This window comes from Lichenostomus cassidix, chromosome 3, assembly GCF_008360975.1.
Source record: "Lichenostomus cassidix isolate B80296 chromosome 3, HeHo_3.0, whole genome shotgun sequence".
In the NCBI taxonomy this organism is placed as follows: Eukaryota; Metazoa; Chordata; class Aves; order Passeriformes; family Meliphagidae; genus Lichenostomus; species Lichenostomus cassidix.
The window spans coordinates 28416493-28434619 of record NC_139483.1 but is presented as its reverse complement, the minus strand read 5'-3'; the positions used below and the strand labels follow the sequence as shown (position 1 = coordinate 28434619).

General features: G+C 40.6%; 1 protein-coding gene across 3 annotated transcripts in view; it reads left to right on the top strand.

Annotated features, from left to right (window-relative positions):
• The window catches only part of DAAM2 (dishevelled associated activator of morphogenesis 2), a 223546-nt gene that overhangs the window by 176224 nt on the left and 29195 nt on the right, over window positions 1-18127 (top strand). For 2 of the 3 annotated variants that reach the window (XM_085055065.1, XM_085055064.1), the window contains 3 exons: window positions 5131-5238; window positions 7923-7955; window positions 11392-11498. In XM_085055065.1, coding sequence (XP_084911191.1) covers window positions 5131-5238; window positions 7923-7955; window positions 11392-11498 — 248 coding nt within the window. The remainder of the gene's footprint in view (window positions 1-5130; window positions 5239-7922; window positions 7956-11391; window positions 11499-18127) is intronic. The other variant, XM_085055067.1, reaches the window with a different exon arrangement.

Here is an 18127-nt window from a genome sequence, read left to right as displayed (position 1 = left end):
CATTTTGAGGAACAGTACATAAAACCCAGCAAGCTGAGGGAACACAGTGTTGGAAACAGCTTTACATAAAGTTAGGGCTGCAAGCAGGTCAGATATGTCATTCAGCTTAGTTATCTGTGTATACTGTTTAGACCACCCTTCTCTAAGTAATTAGTACAGAGTCTCTCTCAGAAGGTTTGTCAAGTGTGAAGATGATGCCAGGACTGAGGCAGCCCTCATGAGAGCAAGCTCCTCTCTGTCCATGCAGTTTGCCTTGAGGGAGTGAGGGAAAGCCAACAGAGGCCAAGAGGAGTGTGGACAGGGCTGGCTGAGAGGGATTTGTCTGCAATACACTTTCTCAGTAGTGGAATCAAGGCTGTTCTCCAGGGCAATTCATATGACACCTTTTTTTCCAGTGCTGATTTTGTCTTTGGAAGGAAAGAACTGAGCTGTTGGGTGTTAGGAGAAATATCAAATATAGTCAAGCTCTTAGCAGTTGACAATAACAGATTGTCCACAGTTCCCATGGGCACCACAAAAAATGGTTTCACTGGAAAGTATCTGTGCTTCTAACAAGGAAACTCCAAGAACCCACTAATCTCCATTGAGAATTAAGGAGTTTGTGCTAGCTTTGATGTGAGCTAATGATCAGTGGCAAAGCCATTTAGATGCATGAACAGGCTGCGTTTTGATGAAGCCCTTCCACACCACAGCTCCATTCATACAACTCTGTAGCATTGTCTGTGAATTCCATTCATACAGCACTACAGTAGTGCTGGTGCCAAGGATCTCTTTTTTTAAAGAAAAAGATATTGCAATATAACCACTGTAATATCCTGGAAAGATTCCTTTCTTTGTTTCAGGGCAGCAGTGCTCTCACTCTGAGTTTTACACAACACCAAAGGTCAATCAGGGACCAAAAATCTATGGTTAATTCAAGAAATAGACTGGTTTCAAGCACACTGGAAGTATAGATTAATATTTACTTATTTAATAAATATAAACATATTGATTTGAAGTTCTCAGAGTAAATCAAGTAACCTTCAACTGCTCTGCTTGTTATTTCATGGCTGGAGAAGCAGTTTCTCATCAAATGTCCTGGTAATGACTCTCATCAGTGATGTCAGAGAGGCTTCCTTTAGCCAGTCCTAAAAAGACCTGACTGAAATAGTTTTGTAAGAAAGGTATTTGTTTTACATACCATATAGGATTTTTAAAAAATTCTACGTACCATATAGGTATGTATAGAGGAATTTTTTAAAAACCCAAAAAGTGCTCACACACGCACATGCAAAGACAAACCCAAACCACCAAACCCAAACCTCCAAAACAGTCAGTCACATAAACAGAAAATGTTCATTTTGACACTAATTTTTTTTTTAAATGTTTGTGTAATGTTATCAGTGATTCTGATTTCTGGAACTTTCTTCCTAAAAGCAGTCTGATGTTTATGGCATAAAATTAGGAAGGACTGCTGCTAGAGATTCAAAATTAATGGAAAGTGTTCTCCAGAATCTCAGTGTGAAGCTACTCATAATAGCTGTGGTGGTGCCTAGGCATACAATGAGATGAAACAGCTGTCTTGATTAAAAAACAGGCCAAAAATACAGGTTTTGCTTGAAGTGGATTTTTCTTGCACTGAAGAAAGGGTCTGATATCAAGAGAAACATTTGGAAAATATGCTTTGTTCATACCACTTTTCAGATTCATAATGGAATTTTGAATTAAATTTTTAAGTTGCTTCAACTTTTCTGCTTAATATTCTACAAATACTAACCTACTAATGAGCGGGATTGCCTGCTCCAGTATTCACAGGACACTCATCATTTCCATGGTTTCTCTGGACCTGCAGGTCAAATGAAAGTACTGCAAGTTTTCACTCGTGCTGTGAGGTTACTGAGGCATGATGGACTTTGCTGGCTTCCATAATATCATTATTTATCTATCAGGGTAAATGAAATGATCCTTTAGACATAGCAGAGGACAGCTTGGTATGGTTTGTGGTGCCATAAAATGCTGCCTTTTTCTAGTGTTGGTAGGTCTGTCAGCAAACTGGGATTCACTATAAAGGTGGGATGATGCAACTGCTACAGCAAGTGAATTGTTAAATGAAACATACCAAAAACTCAGCTGGATGGAGCAAATGCCTTGTCTCCTATCACTCATATCATCTTATTATGAGAACAAATCACTTGTACTCATAATAAGGTGTTTCCTTACCTGGTATGTGTCACCCTTTTGTTAGAGGGTGCTGGGAAGTGTAGGTCACTGGATTTGCTTCTCAAAGTAAGCTAAGACTTTCCAGAGCAGAGGAACCATTGATCTTGGAAAACTTGTAGAATGAATGAATGAATGAATAAATAAATAAATATGGAGAGACAAACATTACAGACAAAGCGACTGCTCTCTTTCATTAGTTTCTTTTTTTCTTTTTTGTCTTTTTAAGGACAGAGGGGGAAAAAAAGTAATAAAGAATTTATTTTTAAATTGTTATTTAGGGACTATAAATATTTTTATGGTGCTGAGGGAATAATTTATCATAACAATCACATTAAGCAAGTCTGTTTCTCTTAAAATGCTCTGTCTTCTCTGGCTGATGACAAGGAACTATCAGTCAGTTAATCCATAACTGTGTAAACTGTGTATCAAATAATCTGGCAGCAGCATGAAAATTTTCAAGGACAGAATTTATAGTAGAAATAGAAGGGACAGGCCCACTGCAAGTGTTATGTGTAACAAAGGTTATTTATACCTCTGCCTGCCTTGATTTTTCTTTGACTGAATTAGCCCTAAAATTGGATTGCTTTAGTCAAAGTTCTATTTGTGCATGCCACTGCAATGGGTGCTGCTTTGGAATTTGTCTTTCTCCGACAAGTAGCATACAAACCATCCTGTACAGGACCAGATTCAACCTGGGTCTTAAAATGAATCTGAATTGAAGTTAGAATCATTTTCACTGGGTTGTTTTCCTGGGAAAGTACGGGGAGAGCTATTCTCTGCAGTCCCTTTCTGAGTCTCAGAACTTCCTGTTTTGGCACCTCTGCAGTTCATTCAGACTAGACTGTTCTGTAGGACATTTTAACTGTTCTTGCCATTAGTGAGAAAACCTCACTCCTGTGAGATTTTTGCATCTGGACAGGTAGATGGGCAAGACTCATGAGTAGCTGTCTCTTGAGTCACATCCAGCTTCTGCCAAACACAGCATAACAGCTTTTTGGCATCCTCAGGGCTCAACCCAGTGATGACTCTAAGGACTCCTGTAAAGAAATATTCTACCATTTCAGTGTTTGATTGGACAGCCTGAAACAGTGAGGCACTCATAGAACTGCTCTGCTGCTCAAATACATCCCTCAGGATTTATAATTCATGGTTTACAAAGCCAGCCTGGAAATTGAATGAGAATGATCACTCTGCCTGGATGCTTCTGGCTAAGATTGGCAGCAGAGTTCAGGGCTAGGATGAAGTGGAAGTTAATTTTGTCTCCTATTCCTTTGGCTGAGATGAGCCTCCCAGACTTGTTTGCCATGTTACGGTCACGTGTTCTTCCTGCTATGGCAAGAAGAGGCGCCCTGATTGCAAGGGATGATACAGAGATATTGATGAGCCTGCTCAGGGATGGGTGCTGCGCCCATCTAGGATATGCTTTAGCTGTAAACAGCACTGCAGACATCCCTCCTTACCCTCAGGCACTCACCGTCTGCCTCTGGAGAGAGGGTGTTGGTTTTCCTCCACAGTGTCTGCCCTGCCAGGAATTTCCTCCAGAACACTTCACACTTTTATTTCCCCCTCATTTTATCCTTGTCAGGTTTTTTCCTTGCTCCTTGAGCCTTGTGGCTTAGCACATTTCCCTCATTCCTTTTGATGACTCTGAATGGGAAGTAGAGCCTGTTCCTAATTAGTTCTGATAATGAAGTGTTAACACACTTTGCTGTGTAAGTACAAGTCAGATACTTCAGACCTGGAACCTGTGTGAGAGTTTCATTGCTGTTGCTTGTGGTTCCTGGCTTTCTCTGCATCAGTGTTCTGCTGGCTCTTCATCTCCTGGGATATGCTTAAGTCTTTTTTTTTACAATTCCTTTTGTCCATTTCTTTTTTCTTTTAATCAGCATTTTCACTATTTTTCAAAAATAGTGAAATGAACCAAATGAGCTGAAGAATAGTGGTGTCAGGTGTGAAGAGAACCCAAAGCTTGTCCCACACAACATGCACCTTAACAATCAGTGGGAAGGAGAAGGTTGTTCAATCTTTGTGTCCTCTGCCAGTAAAGATATCTGTACTGAGAATGTCAGCAGGAGAACCAAGGCCTTCACTTGGTTTAGGATGACTGCTGATTAATTAATTCATGTACTACAGGAGCCTATTTGTTCTGGTGTTGGTGGACAGCAAGTAGGAGGAGACGTCTGTGCCTGTCTCCCTCCATGCTAATCATCTACCAATCAGCTAGGATTCCTGGCATTCAGGATAGTGTATTATCACAAGGGTTGTTAAAATTTCCAGTTACTGGGAATGATGCTGTTTCAGGGATCTGGGTATAGTTTGTGTCTATCTGACTTGACAAAGACCTCATGCAGACAAGGGAGCTCATATAATAGGAAACAATTAGACTTCAAAGACTCAAAGGCTTAAAAGTAAAATAAAACAAAATTTTAAACTACTTTCACAGGCAGACAGAATGAAAACCACACACCCTTTAAGCTTTACAAAAGAACCTGGCAAAATTTGCAAGGGGGAAGATGTGTCTGGGGTTTGTCATGCATCAGTGCTTTTCGTAAGCTTTTTCCTCCTGATGGTAACACTCCTTTCAGCATGACCACGATCGTTGTGTTAGACAGATGGCCACTCTTGAAAGGAAGTATGCTGTGGGATCATGGATAATGCTTGAGATGTGGTCTGCTAGTCTTGGAATGTGCTTTTTCATTAGAGGCTTTCTGTGATAAAAAATAAAAAATAGTATGTTTAAAAACAAACAAAAGAAAACCCACTATTTTTCCTCCTATGACTCTTGAAATAAAGTATGTCCTCTAAAATGACAGCAGTAGTACATAGGAATATGACCAGTGAGGAGAAGAGAATGATCTATCCAAATGGGATTTGATGTCCTTAGCTAAATACTTTTGCTATCTTGTTAAAATAAGTTTTTTTTTCTTTTAGGAGAGGATCCATGGCACAATCTGGAATGAGATTGATGATTTAAAGGCATTCAAGGTGCTGGATCTAGAAGATTTTGAAAAGATGTTCTCCGCATATCAGAGACACCAGGTAGGAGTGAATTCTTCCATACCTTTTCTGCCTTGAATTTCTGGAGGAGAAAAGAACACGGGACAATGGTCTGAGCCCTTGCCCACCTGCAGTCAGGCTGCATCATTTGATGCTCTGCCACTGTTCAAAAAATGGGAAGACAAAAGAAGTTGGGACAGACACATGGGGCAGGGTCTAACCTTGTGTTATGGACATACTTCATACTAATGGGCAGCTCTCAGAGACAACACCTACCAACCTACCTACAACTACTAATGCTGTAGTTAATGTCAGTGGCCATTGACTTCCAAAAGCTCTGGAGTTTACATTTATATTTGCATATCAGTCTTTCTGTTTTTCCCATTCATCCAGAGAAAAAAGGCTGTAGTCCCTGAGTGCTAAGCAAGGTGAACTGTATTAGCTGTCTTTCATTTTGTCTGTTTTTTCTTAAACAGCCAACTGCCTGAATTGGCTGGGTGACAGAAACTGTCTGAATTACAGATTATAGAACAAACAGCATACTTTAAAAGTGGCCATTTATTAGAATGTCTTTTTTCCCTCCTCTTTTTCTTGGAAAGCAAGTCACTTTCAATCCGTCTATCTCCACTGAATGAGATTTAGCAGCAGACGGGTTGTACTTGCACTCCTTGAACTCCCCCAGCTTTCCTTTGTTTTTGAAATATTTTCAATCCTTTGTATTCTGTGGAACTGGATCATTACTCTGAAGTTTTAGGAAAATACACAGACCCAATTGCCATAAACAACCTTTATGATTATTCCCTACAGTGATGATAAGTACTTCATTAACTTATTCAGTACCTTAGAATTAACAATCCAACACCTTGTCTTTGGATTTTCCATCTGCTCCCTTCTCTCTTTCATTTTTCCACCTAATCCAATAAACATAATGAATAACTCTTCTGATTTACTAGCTCACAGCCACATAGATAAGCTGTGAAGAATGCGATGTTAACTGTCGCATGATGAGATTCCATTTCTCATTCAGCCTTTGTAAATAGCTGTTGCTGTTTCAGTGGGTCTCTTTCTATAAATCCCATTCCTTGAAACAAGATCTTAGTTCACAGTGGGGAAGAAAGACACATGAAAGTCCAGTGCTGTTATGAGACTGGATTTAGATCCTGTCCAAACACCTTCCATTCCAATATTTCAGGTGCAAACATTGCAGCTTCTTCACTAGAAATGACCTTGCAAAGTCTTGCTTCCTTTTGTCCCCAAAATCCAAAGCCAAAGCTGTCCTGGTGTCAGTTAGAATCATAATGTTTATAGCTTTGTTACCAATCTCTGAAAAGCAGCCTGAGCTATTCAGTCATAAACTAACCTGACCCTTACCCCTGCCTCCGTGGGTCTCTGAACAGTACTCTTCCATCCTCATTAAACACACTTTATGACAGTGGCTCCAGACACTACAATAACACTTATGTAAGCTACTTATATTTTTGTGCAGTTAGACATCTTTCTGGCCTTCCAGCTTTTGTTGAGGTTTTTATATTGTTTTTGGGGGGTATTTTTCTCCCTTAAACATTTTGTTGTTATTATTTCATGTGATACTCTCTTTTTCATCCATGCTTGCTCCAGTGTGAACTGGATTCCAATCAACAAGTCCTAATCAATTTTCCTATTTTTTAAATACCAGGCAACCAAAATTGCTTTTGCATTAAGAATTTATGAGCATTTTTCAGTTCACACTTAGTCTTTTCTCTTCGTCTACTTTTGGAAATATTCCACTCTGACCAAGTATGTATTTACTCTGGGTTTGTGACTTTTAAACTTCATCCAAATATCTGTAAAGAAAAATGTCAGTGCAAAGCCCTGCTCTTTTGCATCTGAAATGTTGAATGAGTAGAGAGAAAGACATTTCTTTCTTTGCTGTTATTAACATGATCTTCATGTGTTTTCCAGTTTCATGTACATTAAATAATTTTTCTATATTCCTAATTTTGTTAATGACAGAGGGTCTTTTCTCCTCTCTCAAGCCCAGTGTATCCTTTTTGGTGGCAATGAGGGAAAGCAAAATTGTACAGTGTAGAGAATGCTGGACCAAGAATTCTTACACTTGTCTTTCGACCTTGCTCCAATCTTACTGTGTAATGTTGACCTTTTGATTCAGTATAGCTGGTGTTTTCCTGGAGTATTGAGTATGTCATGGAATAGTTGGAGTCTGTCATTCAAAAATGCTGTAAGGCTTCTTCGGTGGTTACTGAGAGTTTTCAAAATACTTGGCTACAAGTTGAGAAAGGATGTAACGTGCTGTTGAAACAAGTTGTTGCTTGTTATACTTGTTAGTACCCACAAACTGTGCCTGTGCATCAGGAGAGGAGAATTGACCCTCAAGTTAGAACCTTGGCACTTCTTTCAGTAAGGCTCTGGACTAGATTTGTAAAGGTATTTAAGCATTATACTAGTTAATATTTAAAGACCTAAGAGATTTATGATTGGAGACTGAATTTGTTATTTTCAGAAAAGACCTAGGACTCTTAGTCCCCTGACATCTGCTGATTTAAAATATGCAAAGAAATGCTGAAATACCTTTGAACCATCTGGGTCTGCATTACTTGCTAAGCATTTTATGCTCTTAGAAAACAGTGTGTGTCTACATTCAGCTGCCTTGTTAAACTTGGTGTCTTTCTCTATGCTAATTTTTGGCATGTTTCCTTCTTCATTATTTGCGACTGCTGCCTGCATAGGACCTGCTAACTAACCCCTCCTCCTGTAAGCAGGTGAGTATCATTGTCTGCCTCCTGATGCTCTTGCAGTGTGTGTGAAGATGAAGTCCTGGACCATGCCGTTATGGGCTCACAACTCAGCCTGTGCCACTTTCATATGCCCTTGCACTCTGCTTGCTTGATGGGGAAGGTGGTACAAAAAGATTCCTTTAGCTGTATCATCTCTGTGATAGGAAGTAGTTCTTGTTCTTTCATTGACTTGTATCTCACTGGTGGTGTCTTAGCTCCTTTTTTTATGATCCTGAGGAAATAAAAAAGACCAGGGGCAAAGACGAATGCAAATGTGAACTGTTCGTTAACCAAAGTAGTAGTCTCTCCAGTGGAGAACAAAAAGGGCTCTCAGGGAGACTTCACTTCCAGTGTTCCAGTCTGTGGTCAATCTGCTTTGGACAGTCCTGAAGTCTTCAGATGCACTTGCTAGACACAGAAATTCTGGTAAAGGAAATATTCCTTTGCATAGAACTGGGCACTTTGGCAGAAGGATTTGTACCAACTGAGGAGCAGAAGAGCTTAAATGGACAGCTGAAACCCTCAAAAAGTTCAGAAAAAGATTAAAATGGTGTTTAGATAAAGTAGAGATGTTTGATTATGCACGTCTTTAAGCTGGCTACCTCCCAATTTATTTATCATCTTAAGCAAAATTCTTGGCAACAGTTTTGGTAAGAATGATGCTATCAGAAGACGGTTTTTCGGATATGATCATAAGTGTCTCTGATGGCTTCAGAAGAAAGTGGTTCTCACCATGAGTGCTCAGGGAACTGTATTTGCAAAGTCTAATCAGGACTTTTGCCACATGGGGGAAGCTGACATGGCATTATACCAAACCAAGTCAATATGGTACAAATAGTTCTCTAAAGTATTGATAATTGCCAGAAGCTAGGATGTTGCCGTGGTACTAGAGCACAAGTTCTTCAGCTAACCAAAATCAAAATGTATTTGGAGCAAGGCACCGATATGATGAACACATTCCACCTGTATAGTCATTTCAGCACTGAAATTTTAGTTGATTTTTGAATTTGCAATTAAAATACCAAATCTGAAATACTCTTTGAAGCACATAACATAGTGTAATCCCAGATGAGGAGTTGGTAAAGAATGATGGCATAAAACTTAGTCATCTTCTCTGTCAGATTGACACCAGCTCCAGGTGTTCTTACTGCCAGGGCTTGGGCTCTCTCACAAAAGCTATTAGCTACTGCCCCCTTGCTCCTCTTTTTCTCTCTGAGAAAATGTGAATAGTCCATATGCAATCTGTTTTCCTTCAGCTAAGCTTGGAATCTGGCTTTGGTAAAACCTGAGGCTTCATCTGCTTTTGCTTACACATCACTCCAAGTAACTATAAATACCTCTCTCCTCAATATGAGTTGAAGAGGATATATTTTTAGATGAGTCTAGCCCTTATGGCCAAAGACTGGGCCATGTCTGAATAGTTCAAGTTACTCATCTGTGTTGAACCCTGTGGGTTGGGGATTTGGAAATGGCATGGAGACTATTATACCAATTCCTGCTGGATGGCTTTAAGGGAAGCTGGCTAAATCTCCATCACATACATAGCCAAATGCTGAAACTTTTTTTTCCCTTGAGATGGGTGCTGGCTATCACTATTCATTTGTCCTTGTCTGCAAATATTAACTGCTGAGGAACAGTGAAGCTTTTAACCCAAGAGCACAGATTTACAAGTAGCTTTCTTTACTTCCAACAGCTGCCTATCTCCATATTCCCCTGCCTTCTTCCCCACAAACTGAGAAAATTCAGGAAAACTTTGAAATCTCTACATGCCAGAATATACTGGGAGCACTCTTCTTTTTGGTATTGTTAGTTGTTCTCTCAGGAATAATAAACTTACCCAATGCAAATTTTGACTTTTTTTGGAAACCCTACTTGATGTATTGAGTAGCATTGCAATCTTTTTTTTTTCTGCTAAGCTAGATGCTTTGGGCGCATCTAGCAGAATTTAATTGAGTGCATGTCTTCAGCTGGTGCATTGTACCTGCTTAAAAATGCCACTTGCTATTGGTGGTGGCTCACTGCAGCACTTTTGGACATGGCTGCATGAGTCCTTTGTATATCCAGGAGAAACACAGATTTGTGGGAGCTGACTGTAACAGTTAATCCATGAAATGACAACTAGTAGTGTGAGCCTATGATTTACACTGAACTCTCAAATACTTGGGTGTCAAAATCTCTTGGATTAGTCATGCTGATACAGGTAAGACTTGAGTTTCAGAACCTGGAGTCCTGAGAGTGAGTTCTGGGAAGCACCGCTTGCCATGATCTAACACATTTCCCTGGGTATCTCCTATTGACCACTCCCAGGGACAAGATGCTGGGGTAGATGGACCTTTTGATCTGACTCACCATGCTGGCTGGTATATGTTAAAAAAGAAGTCGTGTTGCTTATTTGATAGGTGCATTCAAAGCTATATTGTACCAGTAAATCTCAAAATTTCAAAGCCTGAAAATATGGATATAATGAAAAGGTATTTTTAAAATTGTTCCAGGAGCGGTTGGGAAAATAAAAACTGTCCTGTTTCCAATTCCCTTTTCTCTGTTGGTAACTATTATCCTATTATCCAAGATCAAGACATTTTATCATTACATTCACTTCCCTTTAGGAATGGTGTTAAAAGATACTGAAAGTAACTACAGAAAGCCAATCTCTAGAAGTGAAACAAATACCATGACTCTCATGGGTAGATAGGACAAGGAGACAGAGAGACACTTCCTGGATGGTCAGACTGAGTTTTATTATATTTTGTCTCTGTGTGCTGTGACAAATGTTCTGGACTGGATTTTCTAGGTTTTTTTCAGGTGATAAGTATGGCAATGGGGATATTCAGATAACTTTGGAAAAGGGTGATTTCTGTATTAAATGTATTAATTAGTTTTGAAACAAGAAGGTAGTTTAGATGTAAATTTTTACCATTTAGTAAGATAAATGCCATCATGCCCTACTGTTAGGATCTCTCATATAATATGTATTTGTCAGGTCCAATGGCAGCCATAAGACATAACAAAAGGGTTTTATTGCTTGTGCTGCAGCCTTTCAAGAATGCTGTGTAACCCTTGGAGGAGACACCTGCTGAAGGATATGCTGTGACACCAGTGGGCTTCATCATAATGTGCCTGATTCTCCTATCATGCCAATTTTTCACATTAACACAATAAAATAATTGTTGGTAGAGTGAGTCCAGTAGTTCAGAATCAGGTCCAGTATTGGAATCAAAGATGATCTTATAGGTGTTAATTAATGATATTTGTTTGTCTAGTAATACAGGATCTACCTACATGCCTTTGTCTCCTTTTCTTATCATGTGGGTGGATTTTTCTAGGTCGGGATGGGTTTGTTCGTTACACTGATCTAAGTCTGTCAATCTTGGGTGGGAAACATAACACTGATTGTTTTCCCTCTCTTTTGAAATACATGCAGAAAGAGATGGGCTCCACAGAAGACCTTTACCTCTCCACACGAAAGGTGAAAGAGCTCTCTGTGATTGATGGCCGGAGGGCCCAGAATTGTGTCATTCTCCTTTCCAAGTAAGTGTGCTATGCCTGAGGTCACAGGGTGTGCCATGATCAATGCAGGGGAAAGAGGGGATGAATTAAACAAATGGATGTGTTTCTTTTCCCAACTAGACCTGCTCTTTAACACCTGCAGAGCCTCAGATAAACTTCTCTTACGGTATCATAAAAGCACGTCTCTCCTATGTCTTAATCAAAATATACACACACACACACACACACACACACACACACACACACACTTTGTGTGTCAAACAGGTGGACACCAGCATGTATCTTAAGACTCATCACCAGAAAACGACCACTACTCATTGATAGATGAAAGCAGCTCTTTGGCAGAGCTTGCACTTCACTCTCAGTGATGTGACCCCCATGTTCTGTGTCTGTCTGTCTGTGTCATGTTCTTCTCTCTGTATGTTTCTTTCTAAATATTGCTCTGACCATTTCCCTGGATACAATGGAGCTGAGTGTGATGTTAATTTTTGACTTGTGGTGAGAACAGTGGTAAACCTAGGCATTCATATTCAAGACCCTGAGATGAGCTCAGTTGGTTGGAACATGGTGCTAATAACATCAAGGTGGTGGTTTTAAATAATTTGTGGGCCATTTACTAAACAGTTGGACTCAATGATCCTTGTGGGTCTCTTCCAGCTCCAAATATTTTGTGAAGAATTAAGTCTTCTATTTGTGAATTAGATTTTTGGAGTCAGAGTTGCCTTTGTGTATTCCTCCAATGATTTATGCATTCAAATGCAGTGACATCAGGGCCCTCTATATTTTTTCATGTCTTTCTACCAACATGAGTACTGGGTTGGAGGTCTGTCACTATCAGATTTATGCAGACTGATCAAACTGGGAAAGTTGCCTTTCCTACCAGAGGAGTGACAGCAAGGCTGGAGACAGAACATGGCAAAGTTGTGGCAGTACTGAGCAGTAAAATTGCTTCATTGGGCAGTAGAAAATATAGGTTCATATGGATGTGGTGCCTGTCTGCTCTAGCAAGCTAACAGTTAAAAGCAAGGTAGCAGACAGACCACCAGGGCTGGAGTGAGTTCTTTGCCTTGCTTAGTGAAGCCCACAGAGGCTCTCATTATGCTACTTATGTGACATTAGCCTGCATATCAGCAGGACCCCCACCATCCAAACCTTCAGTGAGGGAAGGCTTACATTTCTCTCTCTGCAGCAGTTGCCAACACATCTTTGCTGGTGTTGGCAACTGACTGAGGCAGGGGCAGAGGAATGGGGAGGCGTAAGGGCAACAGGATTTTCATGCTGTTTGATGGACCTACTACGTTGTGTCTGGGGTTCAGATTGACTCTTGTAAGCAGGTGAAACATCTCCTGGAAGTGGTAACATCATGTTGCAGTTGGCTGGGCTGAAAAGGATCCAGGAAGGTGGTCCATGACTTCATATGGCACTGGATATTTCCACTGGATATTTATTTTATTCATGAAAATCTTCTGTCTACTAAACAAAAGCAATGTGGACAGCAGCAATGCATGTTTTTCAACATTCACCTACTCTGCTGTGCAAGTCTGGGCAATCTTACATGAGAAGAATTCTCTGTATACAGCAAGAAAGAACAGTTTCTGTGTTTTGTCTTTATTTTTGCTGCCTCCAGCAGCAGAGTCATTGAAGCCTGAACCTTGCACTTCAAGATACATGGCATGTGTTCACTCCAGGTGTGCCATGAAGTCAGTGCACCTCGAGCTGCTAGTCTGGGCTCAAACCAGAGGTGACAAGCTGTGTCTTGTGGCTGTGAGCTTCTCCACTGGGAAATATCCTGCTCTTACTGTCAGCAGCTCTAGCATGGATAACAGAGATTTGGAGACTGAGGTGTCCTTAAGGAGCCTGCAAGTTTGCATTATGCCCTGTTAACTTTGCTGTGCTGTGGTATGGGGAACACCAGCTGCCAGGGCTATCCCACTGGCTTAGATAATTTAATGTTTGTAATGTACACCCAGAATATCAAAAATATCATATATGTTGGCCCAGGATTAATATTCCTTCCCAAACTTCCCTTTTAAATGCAACCAGAAAAGCAAACATTTATGGGAGCTAAAACAGCATCCTTACATTCTTGCCTCTTTTTTTGCTCTTTGTGCTTATATGGTTCCAATAGTAAAGACAGGAATTGGGAGGAATGGCTGCAGACAATAATTGAAAAGGCTTTTTGACCCCTTTGCAGGTTTTTTCATTACCCCACTTCTTCCTCCTTGAGGTTAGACCCTGAAGGAGTGACATTCCCAGCCAAATCATCCCTGCTTGCTGCCATGCAATTGCTGCTCCTGCAGCCCCCCTCACTCATATTCATGAGGGTGTGCATACACATGCAATGAGAGAGGACTTAAAACTGGTGACAAACAAAAGGAGTTTGTGCAACCCGGAGCTGCAGCCCCAGATTTCAGGTTGCCACAGTATCTGCCAACAGCTGTTTCCAATTGACTCTTACTGTGCATATATCCCTGTAGTTTATTCCCCCTTTGTTTACACTAAACTGTCGTGTCCTTTAAAGTAAAATAGCTGCATGGGTTGGGTTTTCTTTCCCTCCCCTACTCAAATGTTTTTGTTTTACTAACACTGTGTTAGAAGGGGTCAGGCAGAGCTCATATTTCATATGGTCCAACAAGCCAAAACCTAGCAAGAATGAGAAATAGATGTCTCTTGCTTTCCTTTGCAGAGAGACTGCAGCATGGTAGGCTGAAAAAAAGATAAAAATTGAATTGCTAGTTGATTTTTGCTGACATTTAACAGATTCATAAGCCTTCCTCCCCAGTCTCATCTCTATTTTTATAAAGAAAGCTCTCTTTCAACTATTTGATAGTAGTATCTTTCAGGTTTCCTGCAGAGGAAGGATTAAATTGTCCTTGTTCAATAGAGCCTGGTGGATCTAAAACAAAACTCTGTACCGTAGGCCATCTTTAAAGGTTTAAAAATGTACAACATGAGTTTATTTCACAGTGTTTCCAGTAGATCGTAGTTCAACTGGAACATGGAACCATCTGTTTGTGGTGAGTTCAGGCATGCACCACCTTCAAATTTAGCTTTCTTCATGGTGTTTCAAACATACAGTTACTTTTGTCACACTGGAAATCTGCTATCTTTCATGATCTCCTGATGTCTTCATTTTCCACCAGGCTGAAGTTTTCTTGTCAGACTTGTGTGGTCCAGAAGAGGCATCCCAGATCACTCTGTTTCCCTGCTTTCACCTGGCAGCTGGAAATTTCTCTGATCTGTCTCACCATTATGTCTTCTTCCTGCCTCCATTACTTAAGAAATGGATAATATTTTCACTGCTCTGTTTTTGTAGTGCCATATCTTTAAATGTTCTTGCAGAACATGTCCAATATATGTATTGTTTACTGTCTTGCTCTGTGAAATACTCTGGAGAGATTCAGTTCTATGAGACGTCTTGCTTGGAAGAAGGCTGAACATATACTTATGGAATTTCTTTGTGCAAGTTATTTCATATTAATTCCAGCAAAATAATTATGTCAGTGTTCTTCTGACATAATGAGATGTGTTTATTATTCCTGTGGCCCAGTGAGTCAGCAGTAACCTTCTCAAGGGGTTGGAAACAGTAGGAGTGCTAGTAAAATGTCATAAAACCAGTAGTACAGAAGGCAGAATCTGACTACACAATAATAGTTTTAAATGTGAATGTGACAGTGGACAGGTACTAGCAGGCAGCTTTATCAAATGTTTGTGGCTTTGTCAATTCAGACATCAGTAAGGGAATAGAAGTAGCACTTGGGAAGAATTTCCTATGAGAATACTAAAGAAATGAAGTATTTTTCTTGTGCCACTGTACCTCCTCAGTGCTTTTAGCCTTTCAGTTGAGACATCAAGGGGATAAGCTATTGACCCAGCGTCAGACTCTGTGTACTGGCTCTGCACTGCCCCCAGTCCCTGTGTGCCTTTAGGCCATGTGACAATTCAGTGTTCACCTTTGTTTTTTTCAGGTAAATTTGAAGCAGTATGATATTCTGGGGTACAGATCATATCTTGATACAGAAAGAGCTGATTGGACTCAGCAGTTCAGTTCCTCAGTGTGCTGTCTTGAAAAACATTGGGCAATGAACAGTGCCTGCTGGGCTCCTGGAGAGATTTTCTGGCTTTAAATAAAGGTCTGCAATAAATGGCTTTACCTGACATGCTGAGTATGATAATCCAAGGCAAACTGAACATGTTAGCCAATGCCGTCCTGCCTGAGATACAGCTAGGAACCAGAGGGTATGGTTGTGATAAAAGATGAACCACTGCCTCATCAATATCTCGCTGTAACTTGGGAATTCCCAAATTTGGCCCTGCTTTGCTCCTCTTGGCTCAGAAAGATAGTCATCCCCAGATGCTTCCTGGAAGGTAATTGAGAGTATTTGAACGCAGAGTTGCTTGGTGACTCATGAGCTTTTGCTGAAGGAGGACTAGAAAAGAAAAGCCTGTTTCTTTCTGCGCTTGCCAGAATACTTTCACAGAGAAGTGCTGAAAAGGCACTGGTGGATTTTTCTCCCCAACATGTTGATATGATGGTGTAAGATGTACCTGGTAAAATGTCCCAGCTGTTGTCCCACAAAAGTTAAAGGACTGTTGTCTTCACTGATGAGATGAGTTGGTAACTGAGATGATAAGAGGATGTGGAAAGAGTGGTTGCATCTTTCTGTCTTCTGGCTGAATGTGCAGTTAGACCAGCCTGGCTCCTGAGTGCTGCTTCTGAGAAGAGGCCTTTATGGGGTAGTGACAAAGTACTCCCAAAATGTAGATATTGAACAGCCTGCAGCCTGGGAGTTGTACAGAACCTTAGGAGAGCTTGGAAGTTAGAGAAGGCTTATGTCTCAGTCACAAAGTTCAGGAATGAACTAATGAGTAGCCTGTGTGAAATGACTTGTGGAAATGGAGAATTCTGCGGTCAATAAAAGCTATGATTCAGGTGAGCTGTACAAACTGGCCTTAGGATGTAGCTAAGTATCAGTCAGTGCCTCTGACTGTCACAGCTACTACTGTTGGCATCTGTTGGAAGCACTGTAGAGTTCAATATGAGGTATAAAATGGCCTTGATACATGATAATCAGTCCTCCAAGGTAAAAGGAAGAGTGAGTCTGTGATCCCTGAGTTATGGGAGCTTAACATAGCTGCAACTAAACTCCAGTTCTCTGTTAGTGGGAAAGCATGTTTTCTCAAAAGCTAAGATCCAAGGAACAAGCCCATGAAGTAACTCACCTTTTGCTTGGAGGGGGAGATGGTTAATGAGTGACAAGCATTTTGCTTTGATTCATGGGAGGGAGAAATGCAGGGGGGAGGTTACTGTGAGTTAAATCAATGGGTATATTTAAGGAGAAAAAATGAGCAAGCACCGGATGTCTGTAAGGAAAGTTGATGTAAAACTGCAACATGTCTCCCAGGCATGTTCCCAGTCAGGCTGCTGGCATTCTCCGAGAGGACGAAACAATAAACCACTTGATGTCTGCAAGTGAAGCTGGTGTTAAATCAGTCGAGGTGTCCTGGGGAGATTAGTGATGAATTACTCTGCAGAGTCAATAGAGATTATTTATGAAGCCAGAGGGGATAGAGGGAGGCAGGCTAAGTACCATATCAGAAGTTATTTGGTACTTGTTGAGCTTTAACATTGCTTGAAGATGACTCAAGCAGTTGGACTTCCATATGCTGCCACCAGATGTACGGGTGAGGGAAGAAGGAGGGAGTGTTCTTGGTAAAGATCCTTTTCCTTCCTCATCTGACCAGTTTCAGACTCCTGTTGAACAAAAACAGGCAGTATCTGTGCTATGAATGAATGTGCTGCAGCTGAGGAAAGGGGCGCTGTATTTTCTTCTGGTCACATTTACTTCCCGTGTCATGATCCCAGGATACGTGATTTAGAGAAGTGTAAGGCAGAGGGAATACACCTTGAATTGTGTGCTGTTCCAAACTGATTTACCTCCAGCAGCTGGGGGAAGAGTACCTTTATCTACAAAGTTTGTAAGAAAGTCATTGCAGCTTTCCAATAGATGCCAAAATGTAATTTCTCTAGTGTAAATTTTTGGGCCATAATTCCACTTTAATTTGCTGTCTGTCTCATATGAGTTTTAGGCTCTGAGGTATGCCTCTTTTCAGTTTTAAATGGAAAGATTTTACGCATCTGCTTTAGGTTCTTCTTTAATCAGTTCACCTGTTTCTGTTTAAAAGCAGCGCATCTGTTTCACATTACTGCTGGCCATCTTTAAGATCTGCTGCATGGCTGGGCATGAGTTTTGAAAATAGAAGAAGAATCATTTGATTAACAATTCTTTGGCCAGTTATTCAGACAGTTTTTAAGTGGGAAGAGCTGTGTTTTGTGTCATTGTTGCTCTTGAAATGCATCCGGTCCCAGAAGAAGAAGTAGAAGCCCATTTTGGAAGAGTAAGATTATTCTGCTGTAAATCCTTCCATACTTGTAATTAGATTGGTAATAATCTGGGATGCACATCTGCAGGCACCATGACCCTGTTGCAGTCCTGTAAGTGACCAAGTTAAACTGCTTCTCAGCAGGGGACTGGCAAGCTTTCTGCTTTTCTCTACTGTAGGCTAAACCATTCAAACCAGATGTTTTTCTGCTGATGGTAGGGCACAGAATCATCCAAGAAATCAAAGTGTTTGTATAACTGTCTGTC